Genomic DNA, 27,809 nt, shown 5'->3' on the forward strand with positions numbered 1-27,809 from the left:
TACAATAAGAAGGTAACAGAGTGTTTAATTCTGCTTGAAGAAAGTCAGGGAGGCCCTCATAGAAGTACTGACTTCTTGAATTAATTTTTTACAAGGTCTGACAGGCATTTCCCAGGCACATGAATAGAATTTTGTGACAGAGAAGGGCAACATACCTATATAAGGCCCAAAATAGTAAAAACATATTAGAAACATAAAATAACGCAGAACAGAAGAAAGTTCTGTTTTGTGTGGTTAAAAGCACAGTGTGTGATGGGAGGTTGGAGGGGGTCTCGAAGCTTTGAATGTCACATTTCGCCCCCAGTGCTTTGAACATAGTATTGATTTACCAAGTGTTTGCTGACGGTTACAGTCCTTTGGGATCTATAGCAGGCACTGTGTCCCTACACTGTCCCTTCTAGACATGGGACAGCAAGCCTGGCTAAATCACAGAAGAGCAATGCACTGTTTGCTATTTGCGAACAAATTCTCATTTCTTGAGACAAGGAAGATGAACTAATGTTTTAAGTGACTATAATGTGACTTCTAGAGAAGAGTGTGTGTTGGTAAATGTCTAGACCACTGCTGCTTTTTCAGTCTGTATTAAAAAGCTTGACTGAATATAGTACATGTGTGGTTACCCCAACAGTATGTATTTGTCCTTCTTAGGGAACAAGCTGCCAAAAATGTGTTTCCTCAGCATTAAATTACTTAGTCCACTCATCAACTGAAATAGATGAGCACCATATTATATGATCAAGGGAGGAGAAGGCATAGGTTCAGTGGGGAAAGATAAAAATTAAAAACTATAATATTTATTATCACAGTAAACAGAATATTTTCTTTCTTGAAAAAATACAAAGAAAACTGAATACACCAGATCGTGAAATTTGTTCACAATAATGTAGCAATTAGGATACAAATATATTTCTAAAAGCCTTGATAAAACTTTAAAGCACTATAATATTGGTTTTTCAAGAGGGTAGCCTGAGAAATTAAATCATTGAGTTCATTAAAGAAAGAAATTATATTCCAAATGGTCACTGCTACTACTTTTCTACTTTCAAGAAATTCTAGCCTCTATATTCAAGCAGTTTTTCTCTAAGTGCCAAGTATTTGTAATAGATTTTTTTTTTATATAAGAAGTAGTACTATTCTATTTTCGGAATCTTTGTTCTGATCTGCTGCATTAAAAACAATCTCCCCTGAATGAAAGGACAACCAGCAGAACTGGCATCAACACACAGATCTGGATCTAAAGAAAAGAAGCTCAGCTCATACCTTCAATAGGTTTTGGTACAAAATGTGATGAGGGCTTGGTTTTCTTCACTCTGTTCCCCTTCATAATCTGACCTTCCTTATTGAGTCCCAAAAACCAAGCTCGGCCTGATTCTTGCTGACGGTACAGTGTGGAAGAATAGATCACATAATAGTTTTCAAACACAGATTCCTTAAATTTGCATTCTGGAGTGAAAACATCCTGCAGAAAGATAAAAAAGAAGATACAAAAGAGAGAAAGCTTTTAATAACATATCAACAATAAGCCTGAAATATAGGCCCTTTGTTCAGAAAAAAATGAGAAATAATTGCATGTAATTTCTGTTAGCATTTGGTTATAAAGATTTATCATAAAAAATCAAGAAACAAGACTTCCTTTCTAAATAACCTTTTTACTCCACAGAACACAATTGCCCAAGCTTGAATCATTCCTTGGGCTAAACTAAAGTCATTCAAGATTGTGCTCAAGTTCAGAATTAGACCTCAGTACAATGTTTATAAATTTAAGAGAATGGTTATTATGCATTTTTGTGGCCCTTAGCCTATGAAATATAACACTGGAAATCAAAATATAACATAACCACAGCACATGCAGGCTTGAGCAGATGATTTTAAAGGGAGAACCCTATATATTCATAAATCTGTTAAACAGCCAAAGCTTGTAACATAAAGTCACTAGTATACTAGCTGTTTTCTTAATGTCAGTAGCATTCCGATTAACTTCTTTGAAACATTTTTTTACTTACTAATCAAGATTTCAGGTAAAGATACCCAGGAAAATATTACTATTACATTGTCTGATCTCTAATGAAACACAGAATGAGCAATTTAGTTCAAGAAGGAACCTTAGTAGTCATCTACCTCATCTCTATCACTTGATAAGTGACCGTCAAACGGTTATATGATTAATATAAAGTTAAACAAACAACAACAAAATAACTGCATCCATGCCAGAACTTGCATTTATTGCTTCATAAACTCAAGTTCACCTTTTCTTCCTCTCAAGTTCACCTTTTCTACCTGAGTCTTGTTCAGGGACTTACAATGAGATTTTACAATCAATACAATAAAATCAAATTCTAGCAAGTCAACTGAACAAAATGCATTTCATGGAAAGAAGAAATTTCTCCCCTTCAAAGAGAAACAGAAGAAAAGCAAATGTGACTGCATCTTCTTCAGTAGTAAACAAGTAAACAGTCCTTCAAGTAAACAAGAACTCTACATGCCAAACGTATTCACAAGAGTCACTGTTTGTCTTCACTAAGTGCTAGAGGAATCTCTTCCTTGTAACTCTTTCAATCAAAGACGGCAGTGATTTAATGCAGTTCCATATGGGGTTAAGTTACTGAGGAATATGTAGGACTAAAGCTGTTAAAACCATGTCCTTGGAGGTGATTCTTCCAGACGAATCCCGTAGATTCCTTTGCAAAGAGCTACAGTGATGCATCTATGTGGACAGATGAAGGTCTTTAATGATAAAGAAACCATTGAAAGGACTCTGCTCATTTTAAATGGTTCAAAAATTTTAGGCCCAAAAAAATGTGACTAAAAAATATGAGAAGGGAAATGGAAAGGTGGTTTTACACATTAAAATAACAATAATATTTCAATAAAAATTATTATATTGATAATAAAAATATGATGTCACAGAATACTCTGTTTTAAGTAAACTTAGTGGCTTAAGAATTGACTATGTGGTGCCATTTCATATCTGCTAAGATGGCTATATCAAAAAAGATGCCTAATGAATATTGGTGAGGATTTAGAAGAACTACAATCCTCATCCCTTGCTGGTAAAAGTATAAATAACGCAGCAGCTGTGGGAAACAGTTTGGTAGTTCCACACAAGGTTACACATCCAGTTACAACATGACCTAGTAATTCTACATCTAGGAATGTACCTGTGAGAAATGAAGATATATGTCCATATGTGAACTTGTACACAAATATTCATAGGAGCATCATTCATAATGTGGAAACAATTCAGACATCTATTAATGGATAAACAGGTAAACAAATGTGATATGTCCATACAATGAAATATCATTTGGCCTTTAAAAAGGATGGGGTACTGATTCATGTGACAATACAAATGAATCTCAAAAACATTAAGCCAGACACAATAGGTCACATGTTGTACGATCCAGTGTGTATGAAATGTACAGAACAGACAAATACAGAGACAAAACATAGATTAGTGGGCTGCCAAAAGCTGAGAAGATGGGTAAATGGGAAATGACAGCTTTCTTGGAGAGACACAAAGTATCCTGGGATTAGACTGCACAATTTTGTGGAAAAGAATTGAAGAATATAGTGTAAAAACATGCATTTTAAGGTAGGTGAATTATAAATAATTAAAAAAGAAAAAATAAAATAAAAAAGAAAGAATCAGAGCAATGGAGTGACTAGAGAAAGTGAGGGGGAAAATGAAACTATAGTATATTCCTTGCCTGGCAACACAAAACCTCCTAAGTTATAGTCCTGTGCTCTGGACAATGGGCTCTCTTATGACTCTGTCTCAGTATTATTAGGACAGAATTTAACAGCTGTCAAAAAAAGGGAATCAAAGTGATTCAAATTAAATTTATAAGATAAATTAAAAGTCCTGGCTTCCTTCTAGTACTAGGTTATAAAGAGTTAGAAAAAGCTAAAAGTTCACTACAGATTTTACTAGCTCTACTTTTAAAAAACAAATCCAAATAATCACAAAGCTTTTTGTTCAATACTAATGAACCCTAGATGCTAAGGGACTCTTCAAAACTCAGTGAATAAGTTCTACATATAAGATCTCAGACCTTATAACAGAATTAGGAGAAATACAGGAGGCAAGGAATTGTGTGTAAATACATCTTAGCATACATGTAATACCTATTTAATTCACAGAAATATGAAAATTTGGAGATAGAAAGCTGCTTAGTGATAGTTCAATTTGCTGCCTTTATTTAACAAAGTAATGGAAGCCCATGATGGTGAAATAATTGTTTTATGAGTTGTAGGCTATTAGGGGCATATCCAGACCCTGGGCTAGAACCTGGACTCTGGCTACCAGTTCAGTACTTTTTTCCAGTGCCACACAAGGCTTCCTTCCTATTTTGCCAAGCCTGCTTTAGGTACCAAGCTGTTGATTGGAGGCATGCCCACCTGGTATAGTTACAATGTTGTCTTTCATACATACTCTTACTTAATAAATAGTGAACTCCAAGGTTTCCATTTAGTTTCACAACTGTTTAAAGTCAGCTCCTAGAAAAGCAAAAGTCCAACTGGGCAGGGACTAAAATACTGGGGCATGAGCCAGTAATTAAGTCTGTGGCACAGACTGAGCCTTAAAATTCTGAGCTGGCAAATGGAGATCCCAGATAGAGCACTCCAGGTCATAATCAGATGTAAAAAGTCCAGTGGAGTATCCCATTTAAAATTTTAAAGAGGCGATTCAGAGTCAAAATTCAGAAATGAGGCAGTGATAATATCTGGCTGGTGGCAGGGCAGGGGAACATTTCAGGAGGAAAAAAAATGCAAAAGCTTCATGCAGGCACTTCTGTGGGGGCAGACCCAATCTCCTAGAAATGGGGAGGAAAGCCTTAAGAACACTGAGCCAATTTGGGCAGTTATTCTAAGTGCAACCTTTACAATATGCTCACAATTTTCATTTCAATATAAAGTTGGGCATCAAAGAATTTACATCCTTCTGATTACCACACTATTAGTGTAATGAGAAATCAAGAGTCTTATACTTGAAATAGGAAAATTGGGGTTTTGCTTCCAGACACATACATATTAGCTGTGGGACTTTAGGTAAGTGGTTAAACATCTTTGAATTTCATATTTTCAATGGTAAGTTATTTTAAGGAAAATAAAATGATGGCTCTGAAAGTATGATGTAATGCACTTACAGAATTCAGAAAAAAATCTCCAATGCATTATTATTCTTAATTTTTTTTTCTTATGGCAAGAAAAATAGAATCAATCATGTAACTAGACATTTCGTTCTGTGTTTTGTCATGTGTGTGTATGCGCTTAGTCACTCAGTCATGTCAGACTCCTGAAAACCCCATGCACTGCAGCCTGCCAGCCTCCTCTGTCCATGGAATTCTCCAGGCAAGAATGCTGGAGGTGGTAGCCATTCTCTTCTCCAGGGGATCTTCCTGACTCAGAGATCAAACGCAGGTGTCCGGTATTGCAGGTGGATTCTTTAACATCTGAGCCAACAGAGAAGCCCCAAAATATTGAAGTGGGTAAGTGTATCCCTTCTCCCATGCATCTTCCCCACCCAGGAATTGAACAGGGGTCTCCTGCATGGCAGGCAGATTCTTTACCATCTGACTCACCTGGGAAGCTCTGTTTTCCTCATAGATGATTATATTTGTTCCAGCATCCAGGACCTTATACCATAAATTAAGCTTTATCCTACACAGATTGTTTCCAATATAACTAAAACAAATAACACGTACATGTATTTTTAAAAATCATTGAAAGCCTTTAACTTCAGCTTCAGTTTTCATTCCAATCCCAAAGAAAGGCAATGCCAAAGAATGTTGAAACTACTGCACAACTGTACTCATCTCACATGCTAGCAAAGTAGTACTCAAAATTCTCTAGCTAGGCTTCAAAAGTATGTGAATCATGAATTTCCAGATGCTCAAGCTGGATTTAGAAAAGGCAGAGGAACCAGAGATCAAATTGCCAACATCCACTGGATCATTGAAAAAGCAAGAGAGTTCCAGAAAAACATCTATTTCTGCTTTATTAACTATGCCAAAGCCTTTGACTGTGTAGATCACAATAAAGTGTGGAAAATTCTGAACGAGATGGGAATACCAGACCACCTGACCTGCCTCTTGAGAAATCTGTATGCAGGTCAGGAAGCAACAGTTAGAACTGGACATGGAACAACAGACTGGTTTCAAATAGGAAAAGGGGTACATCAAGGCTGTATATTGTCACCCTGCTTATTTAACTTATATGCAGAGTACATCATGAGAAATGTTGGACTGGATGAATCACAAGATGGAATCAGGATTGCCAGGGGAAATATCAATTACCTCAGATATGCAGATGACACCACTCTTATGGCAGAAAATGAAGAAGAACTAAAGAGCCTCTTGATGAAAGTGAAAGAGGAGAGTGAAAAAGTTGGCTTAAAGCTCAACAATCAGAAAATGAAAACCATGGCATCCGGCCCCATCACTTCATGGCAAATAGATGGGGAAACAATGGAAACAGTGTCAGACTTTCTTTTCTTGGGCTCCAAAATCACTGCAGATGGTGATTGCAGCCATGAAATTAAAAGACGCTTACTCCTTGGCAGAAAAGTTATGACCAACCCAGACAGTATATTCAAAAGCAGAGACATTACTTTGCCAACAAAGGTCCATCTAGTCAAGGCTATGGTTTTTCCAGTAGTCATGTATGGATGTGAGAGTTGGACTGTAAAGAAAGCTGAGCACTGAAGAATTGATGGTTTTGAACTATGGTGTTGGAGAAGACTCTTGAGAGTCCTTTGGACTGCAAGGAGATCCAACAAGTCCATCCTAAGGGAAATCAGTCCTGAATATTCATTGGAAGGACTGATGCTGAAGCTGAACCTTCATTACTTTGGCCACCTGATGCGATGAACTGACTTTCTGGAACAGACCCTGATGCTGGAAAAGATTGAAGGCAGGAGGAGAAAGGGGTGGCAGAGGGTGAAATGGTTGGATGGCATCACCAACTCGATGGACATGAGTTGCAGTAAGCACCAGGAATTGGTGATGGACAGGGAACCCGGGTGTGCTGCAGTCCATGGCGTCACAAAGAGTCGGACACGACTGAGCTGAAAGCTTTTAACAAAGACTGGGGCAGTCATATACATTCAGAAGAAGCTCTGAGGTTATAAAAATTATGTTCAGAATGACAATAAATCTAATGTGTAATGGAGACAGGCAGGTTTTGAGCCAAGGTGATAAAATCCTAGACTTTCTCAATAGATAATGTATAATTGAATATAATTGAAGCAGAGTAAATAATTAGTATAAAGAGGGTTCTTTTTCCTTTTGTAAAACTAACTGCTACTTGTGCTTATCTCATGAATAATATTTGCTTACGTCTATAGTCCTGAGTGTTCAGTTCCACCTAGGTACATAGCAAGGCTCATAGAATAAACGGTTGTTGATGAAACAAAAACATCTCCAGATGCACATCACGTGTGTAAATCTGTGAGATGCTAGGTTTATTTGTCACATTTATTACTTCAAAATCTTTCCAAATCTTTAAGTTGTTTAGCGTAAACTGACCTTGATTTCAGTAGAATATGAATATGACCTTTGACAGTGCTTTGAAATTAATTTTGAGCACTCATCTTTTTAGCAGCATTTGCACAACTCTTTTTGTTCTAGCATTGTATGAATCATTATATGTCCAATTCTTTTCACATTCCAAATGCCTATTCACCCTAATGTTGTCTTGGAATACCCACACATTTCATTCCAGACGATGAGTGAAGAGTGAAACACTAGCTAAGATCAAGGCCATCACTCAGGATCCTTTTCAGTCTCTGCCTATCCATCCAGTTCTAAACTACTCTCTCCAGAATTCTTCTCTCTGATTCCGATCTTCACGGTTTCATACTCTAGCTTGATCCCTCTCCTGTGTTTCTTCCTGCTCTTCTCTCTGTACTTAGATCACTGATATCCTACTCAGGTTCTGGCTTTTCCTATGAGTCTCAGGCTCTGCCTCTGCACAAGATGAGACCCTTCCTTCCTTCTTAGCCAGCCTCTAATTGTGCCCGTTGCCCCTCCATTTGAACGGTATTCTCCTTTAAATGTATCATGAGGAACAAGGAGACAGAAATTTAGGGAATTTGATGGCTGTAAGGCTAAGATGTATTTCTTTCCTGGTTGACTACCACTGCCAACAGTGTTGCCATCGCACACTAATTCCTCAACATGCCCACACTTTCTAACCCTCAAACCGTGCTCAGTTCAAGTCGTCCTCTCTACTTCTCTATTTGGTAAAATAAAGAGAAATGCTCTTCCTTTCTTAGTTTTTCATTCTTTTACTTTTTTTAGTATAATATTTAATGCACTTTGTCTTCTATCATAATGGTTTTTCTTGTTTCTATCCTAAACACTGAGAGCTTTTGCTCACAAAGACACAGTCCTTATCAGAAGTCCAGCATATGTAACACTCAATTTATTCTTGTTGAAGTAAATAATAAAAATATGTTAAGGAAACCACAAAGATTATGTGATAAGATGAACTGGATAACAGTATTAACTCTTTCTTTAGTTTTTGATTGTGCATGATTTTGATTGTGCTATTTAATTTTGATATATCTTTGTTTTATCATCTATAAAGTAGGGGCAATAATTCTCATATTTAAAAACTTGGTGAAGATACTTAATACCTGCCCTTTTAGCAAATTCCAAATATACAATATAATGTGGTTAACTATAGTCACATTCTTGTACATTAGTCTCCAGAACTAATTCACCTTGCATAAACTAAAATTTTGTACCCTTTTACCAACATCTGCCCATTTTTCCCTCCCCTTGGTTACCAACATTCTACTCCCTGCTTCTATGACTTTGACTATTTTAGATTCCAAATATCTAAATTCCACATATTTATCTTTCTGGATCTGCTTTATTTCATTTTTCCCAATAACTGATGAGTTGTAGCAAATGGCAGATTTCTTTCTTTTTAAAGTTGAATTTAATATATATGCTGTCTACCCTATCTATTATCTATTTTTCATCCATCCATCACATTTTCTTTATCTGTTATCTGTTGACCAGCACTTGTTTTCTCATCTTGGTTATTATGAGTAATACTGAAATAAATTTTGGAGTGCAGATATTTAAGATCCTGATTTCATTCTCTTTGGATACATTTGCAAGGGGGATTGCAGGATCTTAAGACAGTGTCGTCACAACAAATTAAAAAGAAAGAAAGAAAATGGTAGCTATGGATATGCTAATTAGTTTGATGTGATGAGTATTTCACAATGTATATGCATATCAAATCATCAAGCTGTAAAACTTTTAATTGCCAACTCTCAATAAAGTTGGAAAAATCCACCATGGGTTACATTCAAGTACAGCTAAAATGAGATAACAGATAATGCCAAGTGTTGAAAAGGATGTGGTGCAACTGGGTCTCTCATATGTAACTGATGGTAGAGTAAATCAGTAAAACCACTGATAAGCTATTTGGCAGTATTGATATATGTAAGTATATCCTATATCCTATGATTCACAATTCTATTTCTGGATCTATACCCCAATGAAACCTGTCTAGCTATGTATTTATTAATCAATCAATCTATCTATTACTATCTTTAACTATCCCCCCAAAGACATGTACAAGAATGGTCATAGTAGCACTACTCATAACAACCCCAAGTGGAGACAACCCAAGTGCCTGGATATGTAATATATTCTGACAAGATACTACAGAACAATGAGAATAAACAAGCTACAACTATAATAATACGGATGATTCTCACCAACATAATGTGGAGAAAAATAAACCAGCTACATGCAATTTATTTCAATTATATAAAGCTCAGAAGCAGGTAAAATCAATCTATTGTAGAATTCAGGACTGTTCACGGACAGTAATTAGTGAGATGAAGCAAGGGGAAGACTTTGGGGTGCTAGCCATGATGTGTTTCTTGGCAAATCAGTTCACCTCTTTGAACATCAACTCCTTTATCAAAAAAAATGAAGATATGTTTACTATAGACTCATGGGGCTATAAAGATCAAATTATATAACCTATGTACAAGCTATTTGAAGACCCATACAATTACTTGAAATCATTTATTTTATATAGAAGACTCTGACTTCATAACTTAAAACATAGAAGTTTCTACATTTCATGGTGACAGTTGCTTAGAATACATTTTTTTAGAAGAAAAGAATGTTATGTGATTTAACCACAACCACTTTTTGCTCCTAGCTTTACTTAATGCATGTTAAAATGCATGCTTTCCAACTCAAGTAGGAATCCATGACTTGTATGATTCTGTATGATTAATATAATTAAATGGTACCACAATTATGGCTCATCTTCATCTGGATCTTTGCCGAGCCCCATTTCTCTCTCACTGCTCTAGCTCCAATAATCCTTGGGATGAAAGTGCACTGAATTAATGAATACTCATTTCACTTCAGCCACTGGTATCCCTGTTTCTCAAAAATAACAAGCACAAGTCATCTCAAAGTGAAAGTGAAAGTGAAGTCACTCAGCCGTGTCTAACTCTGCGACCCCATGGACACCAGGCTCCTCCATCAATGGGATTTTCTAGGCAAGAGTACTGGAGTGGGTTGCCATTTCCTTCTCCAGGGAATCTTCCGAACCCAGAGATTGAACCTGGGTCTCCTGCACTGCAGACAGACGCTTTACCGTCTGAGCCACCAGGGAAGTCCTACACAATCAATATTCTTTCTTCTTAGAAACTCTTCAATAGCATATTAACTGGCTTGTCCCTCATTTCCTTCAAGTCACTGCTCACGTCTGACTATCTCAGAGACCTCCCCTGATTACCTTACATAATTCAGCACGTCCTCCTGTCACCTTCTAATTCTTCACCTTGTTTTCTCCTTCACAACTGAACATTACCGGGATAAGTTTTTTGAAGGTAATTACTATGTTATATTTTCCTCAAATTCTCAACAGTCCTTGGAATTAAAAAAAAAAAATCTGCTCCAACAAAATAATATGATGAAAAGACATCCTGAGACCTGGATTTTTATTCCTGTATATCTGTAATTTGTGTTCACATTGGGATGATTATTTTCCTTCTTAGGCTCCTTGTTCCCCTACATGAAAAAGTGTTGTTTGTTGAACAGGCAACCTAAAATGTTTTTTTGACTTAAACCTTCTATAGTTTTATCATTCATATTAAATAGTCACATAATTTCTTGAAATTAAGCAATCAAGATAAATTTTTTTAATTTCAAAAACAGTGTTTACTTACCAGAGAGAAATGGTAGTGATATATTGTTATTAAGAAAACAAAATGCAAAAGAAAAGGTAATATGAGAAAATAAACTTTGCTACTATATATGTAATTATGACTATTTAGTCTCCTTATGAAATGTAAAAATTACTGATTTTTCAAACATATGCTAGATCTTGTTTTGATTATTTTCCTTTCCAATTGTAAACCAAAATCTAAACTCTTCTTAATGTTCAAACACATCTTTCCTGTTTGCTGCAAACTTTGCTTATTGGGTTGTTTATAAAGAAGGAATCAAGTACTTGATGATTCTTGCTACACAGTTTACATCCAACAATTCTAGAGACCCACAGTTCCTTTAGTCTTAAGCTTTGGATATTTGGCTGTGAAGCTTCAGGTTCGCTAATTTCATTAGTGACTTTTAGATGCACAGAGCTTGAAAATCTTTGGAATATTAACAGTTGCTTTGTTAACTGTGTTGTCAGACATAATGATATTAAATCAAGCAAGAGAACTATTGTTTCCCATCCTGACAAGAGGCAAAGAAAATGCTGAAATACATTATCTTAAATGAAGCATTTTTTTTAAAAACTGAATTGCTTTGACTAGAACAAGTCTAATTTTATAACTGAAAAAACTGCCAATAACGGAATCTTTATATACTTTTGAGATATATATTTTTTACTGGAAAACTCCTAAGTTAATTTATCTAAAACTAAAAATTCTTTGTTAATACTTTCTTTGTGAAATCTTATAAGGAAACAGGGTAAATTTATATCATCATAAAATAATGAAAACTGTATTGTACTGGAAACCTAATTTTGGAGGCATATAGACACAAATATTCATCTTCCTGATTTTTAAACTTGGACAAGTTACTTAATTTCCTTAAAGTTCAGTTTTATCATCTGTAAGTTAACACTAATCAAACCTTCACTGTAAGGTTATGATTATTAAACAAGAACATGTAGGTATGCTTGGAACTTCCCTGCTGTCCAGTGGTTGAGATTTTACCTTCGAATGCAGCAGGTATAGGTTCGATCCCTGGTCTGGGAGCTAAGACACCACATGGCCTCCCAGCCAAAAAACCAAAATGTAAAACAGATGCAATATTGTAGCAAATTCAATGAAGGCTTTAAAAAATGGTCCACATCAACACCAAAAAAAAAAATAAAAAAGGGAAAAAAAAAGACAACAAGATTATGCTAAACACAGTACCTCGTATATTACTTTCTTTGCTTTCTCATTACAATTTTCAGGTGATATTTGATATCACACATGAGAATGGGTGCCCCTGAGCAGTAGGTTGAGAAAAATCACTTTCCTTATGGAATCTTAATTATGTGTCCCGAGTTTCTCTTCCTTATAAGAAGCTAACCAAGGTTATACTGCTTAAGGTTCAATCTGGTCATCTACTTACAGAGCACACAGATAAATGTGACCATTTCTCTTTTTCTAGTGGAGGATGTCTTTGACATTAATCTGAGATAAGTAATGTGATGATATTACTTTCTAATGAGGTGTGATACAACATAGCCATCATATGACTTACCTTTTAGCCAGAAGCCTGCAAGTCTAGTGGTGGAGTGAGCAGAGAGAATTAGGAGAAGACCCGTGGATAAGGGAATATGAAAGTGAAAGAGACAGTCGCTCAGTTGTGTCTGACTCTTTGTGACCCCATGGACTATACAGCCCATGGAATTCTCCAGGCCAGGATACAGGAGTGGGTAGCCTTTCCCTTCTCTAGGGGATTTTCCTGACCCAGGAATCGAACTGGGGTCTCCTGCATTGCAGGTGGATTATTTACCAACTGAGATATCAGGGAAGCCGTAACGGAATATATCATGTTGCAACTTACTGTTCTCACCAGAATTATTTCCTGAAGTCTGAATGTTCTAAAGACAGAAAGCATGCATTGGGGGGAACAATGCAATTCTCCAATTGAAAACATCATTAATTCTTATGAAGTGACCATGTACACAGTATGTGACCAAACCCCTTTATGATTGAGTCTGAAAATCAAGTCAGAGGGTATACTGAATACCCTCAACACATTTATGTAAGAGGTTGTGTGCCTCTGGTGCCTCAATCTCTGTCTTCCTTTCTGGGGATAAGGATGAAGGTAGGAATGTTTTCAAAGTCCCTATTTCAAGTTAAACAGTGTTAAATCTTTTAGAAAGTCACTTTGAATACTCTAAAGGAAACCAGAAATATCAACTAAGCACAGAAATATGTTTTTTAAAACATGAAATTTCCCAATTTAAAAAATTTAATCTGTCAACTTCAATGAAATCCCAATAATCAATATCAAACTTAATTTCCTTTTATAAATAACTATAAAACTGGACAAAGTAGATGGGAAAGCAGTTTCCAAACACTTGTCAACTAGAATTCCAGGGTTTTCTTCGAGAGAAGGAAAATGCATTGAGGTATGCACCATATTAACTCTGGCTTTATTTTTTTTCTTTTTAAAATTTATTGTATTGAAGTATAGCTGATTTACAACACCGGCTTTCTTCAAGGGGCACTTTTCAACCTTGATATGGAAAGGTGAAGTTGAAGTATAGCCAGTTGTTTTTTTTGAGCAATGATATTAGAAACTGGAATCTGGAACTAGTATGGGGACTTGAGTTTCTGCAGAAAGGTGCCAAAGAAAAGAAGACTGGTGGCATTAAGGGTAGGAGTCTGTATGAGAATTTCCTGAGGGTCCTGTGTTTATGGATAGACTGCATATACTCAGAATGAGATTCCTCAAGCTAGCATAGAATAGCTACTGCAAGTTTGAGAATTGAATAAACATACCACAGTTGGGCAGGGCTGGAATATGATGAACTTCTAGACAAGCCAGAAAGGAGAGACTTCAATAAACACATTTGACATTTGTTGAAGACCTCAAAAGACCATATTACTCTAAATAAGGTTTTCCTCCAACCCCAGACTAAAGACAGAAGCAAAATAATCAAGACCTAAACATAAACACACACAAACACACACACACACACACACACACACACACACACACCCGACAGGGTCAAGAAAAGCTATTATTTTTTAATCTAAATGTCAGGGAAAAAAGCACACTCATATTATACAAATATCAAACACACAATAAAAATTATAAAACATGGATACAAGCAAGGCAATGCAATCCGTAATTAAACAATCAACAGAAAAGACCACAAGATGACCCTGATGTTAGAATTAATAGACAGGATTTTAAAATAGCTCCTATTAATATGCTACACGACTTAAATAAAAAGGACATAATGAGTAAACAAATAAAAAGTATCAGTGAAAATTGGAAGTGATGATTAAAAGAAATAAATAACCTGTCTAGAATTGAAAAGAACAATATTTAAGAGAAAACCCCTGGATGTATTTATTGACAGATTACAAACTAGCAAATAAAAGTATCAATGAACCTGAAGACAGAGTAAGTGAAATTATCCAGGCTAAAACAGACAGATAAATATTTAAATCCCCCCAAACATAAAACAGAGCCAGTAACCACTGATAGTACCAAACTGTCTAGCTATGTTAAAGAAAAAGAAATAGAATTAAGTAGAAAAAAAATGGTTAAAATTTATCAAATATGGTAAAAATAAAAATTTCTTCTGATCCACATCAAAGAAGTTTAGCACACTCTGAGCAGGAGAAATAAACCAAAACTATGCTCCAAGCACATTATAACCAAACTTCTGAAAGATAAAGAAAAAGTTAAAATGACAGAAAGAAGGTACAAAGACACAGGAAACACAGGCAAAGCATGGCAGCTAGAGGACAACAGAGGGAAGTCATTAAAATGCTGAAACAAAAAGCAAATTGAATCTACAATTCTATATCCAGTACGAATATCCTTCAAAGCTGGTAAGATAAAGTAAAAATATTTTCAAACAAACAAAATGAGTGAATTCATTTTTAGAAGACTTGCATTATAATGGGTTTGGGGTTGGGGAGATCCCCTGGAGAAGGGAACGGCTACCCACTCCAGTATTCTGGCCTGGACAATTCCATGGTCTGTATAGTCCATGGAGTCGCAAAGAGTCGGACACAACTGAGCAACATTCGCTGTACTTTTGGACTTCCCTGGTAGCTCAGCTGGTAAAGAATCTGCCTGCAATGCAGGAGACCCTGGTTTGACTCCTGGGTTGGGAAGAATCCCCGGAGAAGGGATAGGCTACCCATTCCAGTATTCTTGGGCTTCCCTGGTGGCTCAGCTATAAAGAATCCACCTGCAATGTGGGAGACTTGGGTAAGATCCCTGCTTTGGGAAGATTCCCTGGGGAAGGGAACACACTCCAGTATTCTGGCCTGAAGAATTCCATTGACAGAGAAGCCTGGCAGAATCCTGTCCATGAGATCACAGAGTCAGACATGACTGAGCAACTTTCACTCACTTCCAGTATAATAAATGCTAAAAGATACCATTTGGACTGAAAGGAAATTATACTGGATAGAAACTAGGTTACATAGGAAAGGATAAATACCACTGGCAAACATAAACATGTTGATAAATATAAAAGAACATACTTTTTCTTCTTTTAATATTTTAAAGCATAAACAGCATTGCACTGAGAGGGCTATAACATAAAAACATACATACGAAAATGCAGAAAGAAGAGAGATTTAATTTAAATATATTATTTTAAGGTTCTTATAGCATATGAGAGGTGTTTAATATTAATTCTAAGTCAACTATCATAAAGTAGGAATCACTGCTGTACTTTCTACAGAAAGAACTACAAATACAAAAGGGTAGAACTAAGAAGGCAACACAGGAATTAAAATGAGTCATGCTGCTGCTACTGCTAAGTCGCTTCAGTCGTGTCCGATTCTGTGTGACCCCATAGACAGAAGCCCACTAGGCTCCTCTGTCTCTGGGATTCTCCAGGCAAGAATACTGGAGTGGGGTGCCATTGCCTTCTCCAGTGCATGAAAGTGAAAAGTGAAAGTGAAGTCACTCAGTCGTGCTGACTCTTAGCAACCCCATGGACTGCAGCCTACCAGGCTCCTCCATCCTTGGGACTTTCCAGGCAAGAGTACTGGAGTGGGGTGTCATTGCTTTGTCCGAAAATGGGTCATAAAAAGCCTTAATTAAACAAAAATAAGTAAGAAGAGAAATGGAAAAACAAAAGTGAGTTGAGATAAATAGAAAACAAACAGCAAGGTGGTAGTTTAAATCCAATCATAGTGATCACCACATTCATTGCAAAAAGAGCATCCATTCCAAGTGGAAGGCAGAGCCTGATAAAAGCTGTCTGATCAAAAATGCAAAACTCAACAATATATTATCTAGAAGTGACAACCATAAGTCTCATAGAGGTTGAAAGTAAAAGTGTGAAGAACATATACCCAAGTCAACAGTAAGCACAGACTCATGCATGCTCAGTTACTCAGTTGTGTGCAACTTTTTGTGACCCCATGGATTGTAGACCACCAGGTTCCTCTGTCCATGGAATTTTCCAGTCAAGAATACTGAAGTGGGTTGCCATTTCCTACTCCAGGAAATCTTCCTGACCCAGGAATTGAACTCATGTCTCCTGTGTCAGATTCTTTACAATTGTGTCATCTGGGAAGCCCAAGCATAGATTTGGCTATAGTAGAATCAGACAAAACATGTTTTAAGACAAGGAGTACTGCCAGAACATTTCATAATAATCAAGGTTCAGGGCATCAGGATCCAGACATAATAACTCTACTTATGTAGTTGTCCTTGGACAGTAAGGAGATCAAAACAGTCAATTCTAAAGGAAATCAACCTTAAATATTCACTGGAAGGACTGATGCTGAAGCTGAAGTTCCAATACTTTGGCCACCTGATGCAAAGAGCTGACTCATTAGAAAAGACCCTGATGCCAGGAAAGATTGAGGGCAGGAGGAGAAGGGGACGACAGAGGATGAGATGGTTGGATGGCATCACAGACTCAATGGATTTGAGCAAAATCCGGGAGACAGTGAAGGACAAGGAAGCCTGGTAGGATGCAGTTCATGAGGTCGCAAAGAGTCGAATCAAAAATAGTAATAATAATATCTCAAAATATATGAAGCAAAAAGCAACAGAAGGAAAAGAGGTAACAAATAAATACACAAACATAGTTAAAGATTTTAATATTTCTCTCAACAACTGTTAGACGACATACAGCAAAACTCAGTAAAGATACAAAAAACTCTTGAGGACTATCAAATCACTTGACTGAATCAATATTGTAGAACACGATTCCAAACAACAGTTGAATGAATTTTTTTCAATGCATATAGAACATTCACTAAGCAAATGTTGGCCCTTATAAAAAGACAAAAGACTAATACTTTACAGAGTATGATCACTGACAAAAACAAAATTAAATTAATAAAATTACACATCTTAAAAATCCTTGAATGCTTGGAATTAGACTTATAAAGAACCCATGGGCCATGGAAGAAATCACAAAGGATACTAAAAATAGTTCTAACTGAATAATAACAAAACACAAAATATTAAAATTAGTAGGATGCAGCCAAAAGTATACTACTAGGAAATGGGAATAAAGTCTCAAGTTATAATGCACATATCTACCCATTGACTCTCTTCTGGGAATATGACCTGCGATATAATAGCACATATTCAAAATGGAGTAAGTTCAAGATTGTATTCAGGATAAAGATGTTTCTAACATCAAAATACTGAAAAACAGAAATGTCCTTCAGTGAGGGATTGGTTAAATAAACCCGGGCATAGTGATACAGTGCAATATTATAAAGCTGCTAAAGACAATAAAGCAGTTAATTAAGGACTCCTTTAGAAAGATCTCCATGATGCACACACAGTTCGATAAAAGAAGAAATCTATAAATGCACATTTGTACATATCACCATTTGTATTAAATACACACACTTAAAATGCAAACACATATGAATTTGTACATTCTACCATTTGTGTTCCATATGCACATACACACAAACAGTTATTTGATTGTGTTATGTTTACAAAGTCTTTTGAAGTATATACTAGAAACTGATAATATGTTTGCCTCCTGGGAAAAGACTTGCGGTGGTTGGAGAACATAGACTTACTTTCCTCTATGCTTGTGTTACTGCTTGAAACAAGAAGTTAAACTGAGAAGGAAAAAAAAAATTTAGACAAGTGAAACAAATGCACTAACAAAATGTGGCTCTCAGACCTGTAATAATGAGTGCAGTCGTTTTCTATCCCCAGAACCACTAATTGAAGAGACTGTCTTTTCTCCACTGTATGTTCTTGCCTCTTTTGCCATAGATTAATTGACCATTAGGGCATGGGCTTGGAATGAGATGGTTAGATAGCATCAGTGACTCAATAGATATGAGTCTGAGCAAAATCCAGGAGATCGTGAAGGACAGGAAAGCCTGTCCATGGGGTTGCAGAGAGTCAGACATAACTTAATGACTGAAAACAACAATAAGGGCATGGGCTTATTTTTGAGCTCTCTATCTTGTTTCATTGATCTATATGTCTATTTTTGTGCTAGTACCATACTGTTTTGATCACTGTAGCTTTGTAGAAAATCTGAAGTCAGGGAGCCTGATTCTCCCAGCTGTCTTCTTCCTTCTCAAGATTATTTTAGCTATTCCAGGTCTTTTGTGTTTCCATACAAATTTTAAAATTATTTGTTCTGGTTCTGTGAAAAGTGTCATTGATATTTTAACAGGGATTGCCCTGACTGTGTAGATTGCCTTCGGTAGTATGTACATTTTAACAATATTGATTCTTCCAATTCAAGAACACAGTATATCTTTCCATCTGTTTGTGCTATCTTCAATTTCTTTCATCAGTGTCTTATAGTTTCTGGAGTATGTTCTCTAACACCATGTGCAAAAATAAACTCAAAATGGATTAAAGACCTAAATCTAAGGCCAGATACTATAAAACTTACAGAAAAACATAGGCAGGACACTCTTTGACATACATTACAGCAATATTTTTTTTTTGATTTGTCTCCTAAAGTAAAATAAATAAAAACAAAAGTAAAGAAATGGGGCATACTTAAACTTAAAAGCTTTATCACAGCAAAGGAAACCATCATAAATGAAAAGACAACCTACTGAATGGGCAAAAGTTTTTGCAAATTATATAACCTTATATAAACAAGGGATTAGTATCCACCATATATAAACAGCTCATGCAACTCAACATCAAAAAAAAGCAAACAAACAACCCAACTGAAAAATAGGCAAAACTAAATAGATATGTTTCCAAAGAGGAAAGGCAGGTGGTCAACAGGCACATGAAAAGACGCTCAATATCACTAATTACAGGGAAATGCAAATCAAACCACACCAAGAAATCACTTCATGCCTGTGAGAATGACAAACATCAAAAAAAAAAAAAAAAAAAACAGGTAGCAAATGTTGGTTAGGATGTATAGAAAAGGAAACTCTTGTAAACTATTGATGAGAAGGTAAATTGCTGCAGCCACTGTGAAAAACAGTATGGCAGTTTCTCAAAAAACTAAAACTAGAACTACAATATGACCTAGAAATTACACTACAGGACATATACCCTAAAAAAAAGCTGCAAAACACTAATTCAAAAGATACAAGCACCCCAGTGTTCAGAGCAGTATTTCCAATAGACAAGATATGGTAGCAACCTAAGCATTCATCAGCAAATGAATGGATAAAGAAGATGTGGTACATATATACATGTAAAAATTCTGCCATTTGTAGCAACATGGATGGACTTAGAGGGTATTAGGCTAAGTGAGAGCCTCTTGATGAAAGTGAAAGAGGAGAGTGAAAAAAACTGGCTTAAAACTCAACATTCAAAAAACTAAGATCATGGCATCTGGTCCCATCATTTCGTGGCAAATAGATGAGGAAACAGTGACAGACTTTATTTTCTTGGGCTCTAAAATCACTGAAGATGGGAACTGCAGTCATGAAATTAAAAGACATTTATTCCTTGGAATAAAATCTGTGACAAACCTAGACAGTTTATTAAAAAGCAGAGACTTTACTTTGCCGACAAAGGTCCAGCTAGTCAAAGCTATGGCTTCCTGTAGTCATGTATGGATGTGAGAGCTGGATCGTAAAGAAGGCTGAGTGCTGAAGAATTGATGGTTTTGAACTGTGGTGTTGGAGAAGACTCTTGAGAGTCCCTTGGACAACAAGGAGATCAAACCAGTCCATCCTAAAGGAAATCATCCTGAATATTCATTGGAAGGACTGATGCTGAAACTAACCTTCAATACTTTGGCCACCTGATGCAAAGAACTAACTCATTGGAACAGACCCTGATGCTGGAAAAGATTGTAGGCAGGAGGAGAAGGGGATGACAGAGGATGGGACGGTTGGATGGCATCACTGATTCCATGGACATGAGTTTGAGCAAGCTCCAGGAGTTGGTGAGGGTCAGGGAAGCCTGGCATGCTACAGTCCATGGGGATGCAAAGAACTGGACATGACTGAGCAACTGAACTGAACTGATGCTAAGTGAAATAAGTCAGACAGAGAATGACAAGTACTGTATATTATTTATATGTGGAATCTAAAAAAAATGCAAAAATTAGTGAATAAAACAAAAAAGAAGCAGATTCACAGATATAGAGAACAAACTAGTAGTTACCAGTGAAGGGTGGGTAGGGGAATTGTAGAGGTGAAGGAGTGGGAGGTACAGATTATTAGATGCAAGACAGGCTCAAAGATGTATCGTTTAACACAGCAAGTGTAGCCAATACGTTGCAATAGCTGTAAATGGAAATCAACCTTTAAAACTATAAAATTTAAAAACTAAAAAAAGAATATAGCCAGTACAATAGGGTTTCCCTGGTGGCTCAAATTGTAAAGAATTTGCCTGCAATGTGGGAGACCTGAGTTCAATCTCTGTGTCAGAAGACCCCCTGGAGAAGGGATGGCAATCTACTCCAGTGTTCTTGCCTGGAAAATTCCATGGACAGAAAAGCTTGGCAGGATCGTAGTCCATAGGGTCGCAAAGAGTTGGACACGACTGAAGTGACTTAGCAGGCACAAACATGGAATAAAGGATTTTTCTAGGGGGTAATGTGTCACCAAGAAATGTGTTCTTAGTCACTCAGTCGAGTCTGAGTCTTTACCAACCCATGGCCTGCCATATTCTTCTGTCCATGGAATTCTCTAGGCAAGAATACTGGAGTGGGTAGCCTTTCCCTTCTCTGGGGATCTTCCCTATTAGGGATCAAACTCAGGTCTCTTGCATTTCAGGTGGGTTTTTACCATCTGAGCCACCAGGGAAGCCCATTGTCACTAAAGGGATGCTCTGTAACTATCCCCACTATCATTAAGGAGAAACAACCCCAGAATTTGCTGTATTACTTGTTCATTGAGTTTAAATTACACTTTCGGGGAAACATCTTCTTGGCAGTGATTACAGTGCTCAGTGACTGAAACATTTCTCAGTGAGGAACTACTGTAATGGTCAATGAAAGAAAAATACAGGCTGGAATGCACCATGACTACAGAGCACCTGTGATGTGGGATTGCTGTTTTATTGCTGTGAGGCATAGCAGATACCACAAATCCTTTTCTTAATCTGAAAAAAGTGTAAGAAAAAAAGGCAAAGCAAAAGAATCCTGGTATAATGCAGGTACCCAGCAGGTGTGAGTAGATTGAGACTTGATATTATATCCCTTAGCAGTTCTCTAAAACCACCTCTCACAGATGTGTTCTGCTCAGTCGCAATCAAGCCTGCATGCACCATAACACCAGCCACTTTCATTTCAACAGCCTAAAGAGTAATCTGCTAGACAAACAGTTCTGATAGATCTAAAAAGCTAGAGTGGTGGGTTTTTTTTTTAAACATCTTTGCTGCAATGCTTCTTGCTGTGATAATGACTCCTCAGAAGGATAATTCAAAGTAAACATATTTACCACTAAATAGGAATGAAGAGAGAGGGCTTGGATTGCTTTTTGCTTTTCTTTTCTAAAGTCCTAGGTTATTGAATAATATAATTTACCTCTATCATGCTTCAAATAAATTATCACTCGGACAAAGAGATGATAAGCATATTTTTTGGCTTCATAAAACAAAGAACGTTTGTTAAGTTCTGTTCTTATGATTAACAGAACCCTTTAAATTTAGGGCTTGTAATATGTAGTCTGATTCTCCATTTTACAGATAAAGAAATAAAGGTTCAGGGCTTCCCTTGTGGTTCAGAGGTAAAGAATCTACCTGCAATGCAGGAGACATGGGTTTAATCCCTGTGTCAGAAAGATGCCCAGGAGAAGAAGAAAATGGTAACCCACAACAATATTCTTGCCTGGGAAATCCCATGGACAGGGGAGCCTGGCGGGCTACAGTCCATGGGCTGCAAGAGTCAGACATGACTTAGCAACTAAATCATACAAAAATCACCAATGGGAAGAAAATTACACAGTCAAGATCATGCTTATAGGTAACAGCAGAGTCAGGAAAGGAATACAGTCTTCTGTCTGTCTCTGGTTATGACTTCTGTGCTTTTATCATTAAGAATGATGAGGTGAAACAGGCTTTCACTTATAATTGTGCATATTTTCCATTAATCAGATGACTTTGACCACTGTGCTTCAGTTACTATCTGAAGTGCAGTTAATATCACTGTGCTTACCTGTTACAGTGAGCACACTGTTTTTAGCCATTTTGGTTGTAGGTAGTGAGATTTTGCTCCCATGATTTCACCAGATGATTGCTCATATGATTGCCAGATGAGCATTGGCAAAACAGGAGGCAGAAGGCAGAAAGAGGTGATCATTTAAATACAAACAGGATAAAAACAGTAAACTTGACTGATGGATTGAATAGGGATCGTGAATGGAAATCAGATTATATTTTTCCAAGTGGACTGGCATTTGTGTAAAAAGGGAATACTGGGTGAAAGAGGAACGGGCCCATCCAGCATTTAAGTAAGTTGGCTGTAAGTTTACAGCCATCCTACTACCTAATGGTCCTATCAATGCACATTTTTAATTTGATTAATTTATAATTCAGGACTCATGAGTTAATCCTAGAGTAATTTTCTTTTGCACACTAAAAGGTGACAAGTCACTTAATTAAAGCATGTTCTCAAACCCAACAAAAATGGTAGACCAAGGAAACGATTTTGCAAGCATGAACATTTATTTACCTATCTTCCCATTTGTATAGTTTTTGGCTACAAATACAGAAAAAGAAAAGACTCATATATGTGCGGATAATTCATATTCTATGTCTTTTCTATCAGACTGCTAAATCATGTCATCTGTATGCATCTAATCTTCATAGGTCATTTGTTATATACTTTTCATCACCAATGGATCCCATCATATTTCATTTGTTGTTTCTGCTGCACTTTTATATGTGGCAAGTCCTCCCACCTATATTTGCAAATCGAAATCTCAATTATTCTTAAAGACATGATTTAAATTAAACTCCCTTCATAAAATCATCTCATCTTGTCATCTGAAAATCAGCTCATCCTCTTCTGATTCCAACAACAGAAATGTATCTGTGGCTTTCAACATAATATTCGCTTTTATTGCATATTTTATATATCAATATATGTTTGCAAATATGATCTTACTAAGTACAACTTATTTGTGATCAAGGTATTTCTCATATTTCTCCTTGAATCTTAGCAGTACCTGCACCTGGGAGCTTCTCTATAAATGTTTGTGAATGAATGACAGAATGAATGAATGAATATAGCCTTTTCCCAATGTCTGAAAAAGTTTAATGAAACAGTCTTTGCAATGGTTCATCAACCTTAGTACAGATATCTTAAAGAGCTAAACCTCCTTTGAACCAGAATACAAGCAAAATTCAAAAGTCAACCACTTACATTTTTTAATTTCTTTGTTTTATACCTAAATCTTAAAAGTTACAGCTAGCAATCAATAGACTGATTGCCTAAAAGGAAATACAATTTTTCCTCTCATAAGTATCTGGAAAAGAGGGAAATGTACTTTAAAAAAGTAAATAGGAGTATACATTCTCAGGGAGCCTATAACATGACAGAATAAACACACATGTGAAATAGCGTTCTTTTCACAGTCTATATTAGCTTACAAAAGGAAGATTCCACGTAGGGTATCTATAAGAGATACTCTTCTTTTTTTTTTTTCCTTTTTTTTTCTTTATCTTTTTATTATTATTTTTTTTTTACTTTACAATATTGTATTGGTTTTGCCACACATCAACATGAATCCGCCATGGGTGTACACGTGTTTCCAATCCTGAACCTCCCTCCCACCTCCCTCCCAGTACCATCTCTCTGGGTCATCCCAGTGCACCAGCCCCAAGCATCCTGCACCCTGCATCGAACCTAGACTGGCAATTCGTTTCTTATATGATATTATACATGTTTCAATGCCATTCTCCCAAATCATCCCACCCTCACCCTCTCCCACAGAGTCCAAAAGACTGTTCTATACATCTGTGTCTCTTTTGCTGTCTCACATACAGAGTAATCGTTACCATCTTTCTAAATTCCATATATATGTGTTAGTATACTGTATTGGTGTTTTTCTTTCTGGCTTACTTCACTCTATATAATCGGCTCCAGTTTCATCCACCTCATTAGAACTGATTCAAATGTATTCTTTTTAATGGCTGAGTAATACTCCATTGTGTATATGTACCACAGCTTTCTTAAATTAAGAACCAATTATGTAAAAATTCAAATATATTTTAACTTGATAAAAGCCATTAATATATACTAAGCAAAGCAAACAAATGGTATCTGGGCCTTGAGGACTATAAGTACAGTCCTAATATTTCATTTTTGATGTTAAACAGCCCATTCTTTTGATATACCTTCAAATGTCACAATTCCTATGCAGCTCATGTCTACATACATCCACTTTGTCGTATAAAATATTACATAATTTTCTGTTACTTTTTAAAAAATTGAAATATGGTTGATTTACAATGCTGTGTTAGTTTCAGGTATACAATAAAGTGAATCAATTTTATGTGCATATATATGTATTTTTTCAGATTATTTTCCCTTATAGGTTATTACAATATATTGAGTACAGTACTTGTTGGTTACCTATTTTATACGTACTAGTATGTATATGTTAATCCCAAACTCCTAATTTATCCCTCCTTCTCTCCTTTGGCAACCAGAAAATTGTTTTCTATGTCAGTGAGTCTATTTCTGTTTTTGTATATAAGTTCATCTTATCATCATTTTTTTTAGCTTTCACATATAAGTAATATCATATGATATTTGTCTTACACTCTCTGGCATATTCCATGTAGTATGATAATTTCTAGGTCCATCAGTGTTGCTGCAAATGGTGTTATTTCATTCTTTTTGTGCTGATATCATTTGTATGGAACACAATAGATCCCAGATAGCCAAAGCAATCTTAAGAAAGAAAAATGGAGCTAGAGGAATCAGGCTGCCTGATTTCAAACCTATACTACAAACCTATAGTATTAACAGAGCTGATGGTCAATTAACCTATGACAAAGGATAAGAGAATATATAATGGAAAAAAGTCTCTTCAATAAGAGATATTGGGAAAACTGGACAACTACATGTAAAATGTTCAAACTTTTCTAACACCATACACAAAAATAAACTCAAAATAGATTAAAGGCCTAAATATAAGACCAGAGGGTCTTCCCTGGTAGCTCAGTTGGTAAAGAATCCTCCTGCAATGTAGGAGACCCCTGCATTCTTGGGTAGAGAAGGGTTTGATTCTAGGCTAGGGAAGATCTGCTGGAGAAGGGATATGCTACCCACTCCAGCATTCTTGGGCTTCCCTGTTGTGTCAGCTGATAAAGAATCCGCCTGCAATGCAGGAGACCTGTGTCCGATCCCTGGGTTGGGAAGATCCCCTGGAGAAGGGAACGGCTACCCACTCCAGTATTCTGGCCTGGAGAATTCCATGAACTGAATAGTCCATGGTGTTGCAAAGAGTTGGACACAACTGAGCAACTTTCACTAAGACCAGATACTATAAAACTCCTAGAGGAAAACAAAGGCAGAACACTCTTTGACATAAATCACAGCAACGTGTATTTGGATTTGTTTCCTAGAGTAATGGAAATAAAAACAAAAATAAGCAAATGGGACCTAATTAAGCTTACAAGCTTTTGGACAGGAAAGGAAACCAATAAACAAATGAAAACACAAACCTACAGAATGGGAGAAAATATTTGCAAATGATGTGACAGGCAAGAGATTAATCTGCAAAATATACAAAGAGCTCATACAGTTCAAGAGCAAAAACAAATGAACAAATAAATGAATCAAAAAGTGGGCAGATCTTAAACAGACATTTCTCCAAAGAAGACATACAGATGTCCAACAGGCAGATGAAAAATATATATATTCAAAATCACTAACAGAGAAATGCAAACAACAATGAAGTTTCACCTCACAGCAGTCAGAATGGCCATCATCAAAGTCAACAAGTAATAAACGCTGGAGAGGTTATGGATAAAAAGTAACCCTCCTGCACTATTGGTGGGAATGTAAAGTGATACAGCCACTATGGAGAAAAGGATGGAGGTTTTCAAAAACTAAAAACAGAGCTACGATATAATCCTGCAATCTCACTCTTGGACATATATCTGGAGAAAACCTTAAACCTTAAGTAGGAAAGATACATGCACCCCAGTGTTCACTGCAGCACTATTTATAATAGCCAAGACATGCAAGAACCTTAAATGTCTATCAAAGGATGAATGGATAATGATGTGATGTATTTATACAATGAATGGAATATTACTCAGTCATGAAATGCTATTTAGTGTATACTGTAAATAATTTTCCTGTATATGTATGTTTCTACACCCATTAAGCTCAATAGCAAGAAAGCTATACTTATTTTTTTACATTTATTTTTTCTAATCAAGTCATTTTTAGAAACTATCAAACGAATAAAAAATTTTACGTTCAGGTCACTGACTACAAAAACCTTCAGCTCAATTTCTCTTGAATTTTAATTTTTTGAATGCTACTCTATCTGAAATAATTTGATTTGTTTTATTTTTTTATTTGCATACCCCATGGAAAAAAATGGGTTGACAGATTAAAAAACAATTGAGAATTCATTGTCTGATTTGAGTCATGTCTCCTTTTCCATTAAAGCTCAAATTCTTTTTATCTACCTATAACTTTACTCTCAAAGTTTGGGGTTTAATTATTGATGAGCTGTTAATATTTGCCTTTGCTTTCCCCAGAAATGTGCCCAATGCTTAAACAGACTTCTTTTTTCACATATTTTGCAGGTTGGCATTTTAAATATTTTTTATCCTTAATAGAAGTCTGGATTATTAGAGATGGGGTTGAAAGGAAACTTGGAATTTTTCTAAACCGTTTTATAAAAGGAAAAAGAGCCAGCATTGAAAGCCAACCTCAACACTGATGCTGTTCTAACTGAAGCCAAGTGGCAAAGTGTCACAGCATTTCACCAATTTAGCTTGTATTCAGTCTGAATAGAATCTGACCATTTTCTTTAATAGACTCAGCACGCAAATTTCTAGCATTCATCTTTTGAAAAGCTGTGTTTAAAACTACCGTGTGGGAGAGAAGAACAATACATGAAGGAGAGATTTTGCTAGACTTGATAAGTTTTAGTTTCTGACGTTTATACACAGTCTATGAGCAAAAATTCATTTTGTGCATCATTTTTATTCTTTCTAATA

The 27,809-nt window shown here is 36.2% G+C and overlaps 1 protein-coding gene across 3 annotated transcripts in view; it reads right to left on the bottom strand.

Annotated features, from left to right (window-relative positions):
- FGF12 (fibroblast growth factor 12) overlaps positions 1 to 27,809 on the bottom strand; it is a 613,455-nt gene that overhangs the window by 25,597 nt on the left and 560,049 nt on the right. For all 3 annotated transcript variants that reach the window (XM_040253369.1, XM_040253362.1, XM_040253357.1), the window contains one exon: positions 1,261 to 1,459. In XM_040253369.1, the coding sequence (XP_040109303.1) occupies positions 1,261 to 1,459 (199 nt within the window). The remainder of the gene's footprint in view (positions 1 to 1,260; positions 1,460 to 27,809) is intronic.

The sequence above is a fragment of the Oryx dammah genome, unplaced genomic scaffold, assembly GCF_014754425.2.
Source record: "Oryx dammah isolate SB20612 unplaced genomic scaffold, SCBI_Odam_1.1 HiC_scaffold_2, whole genome shotgun sequence".
NCBI classification, from domain to species: Eukaryota; Metazoa; Chordata; class Mammalia; order Artiodactyla; family Bovidae; genus Oryx; species Oryx dammah.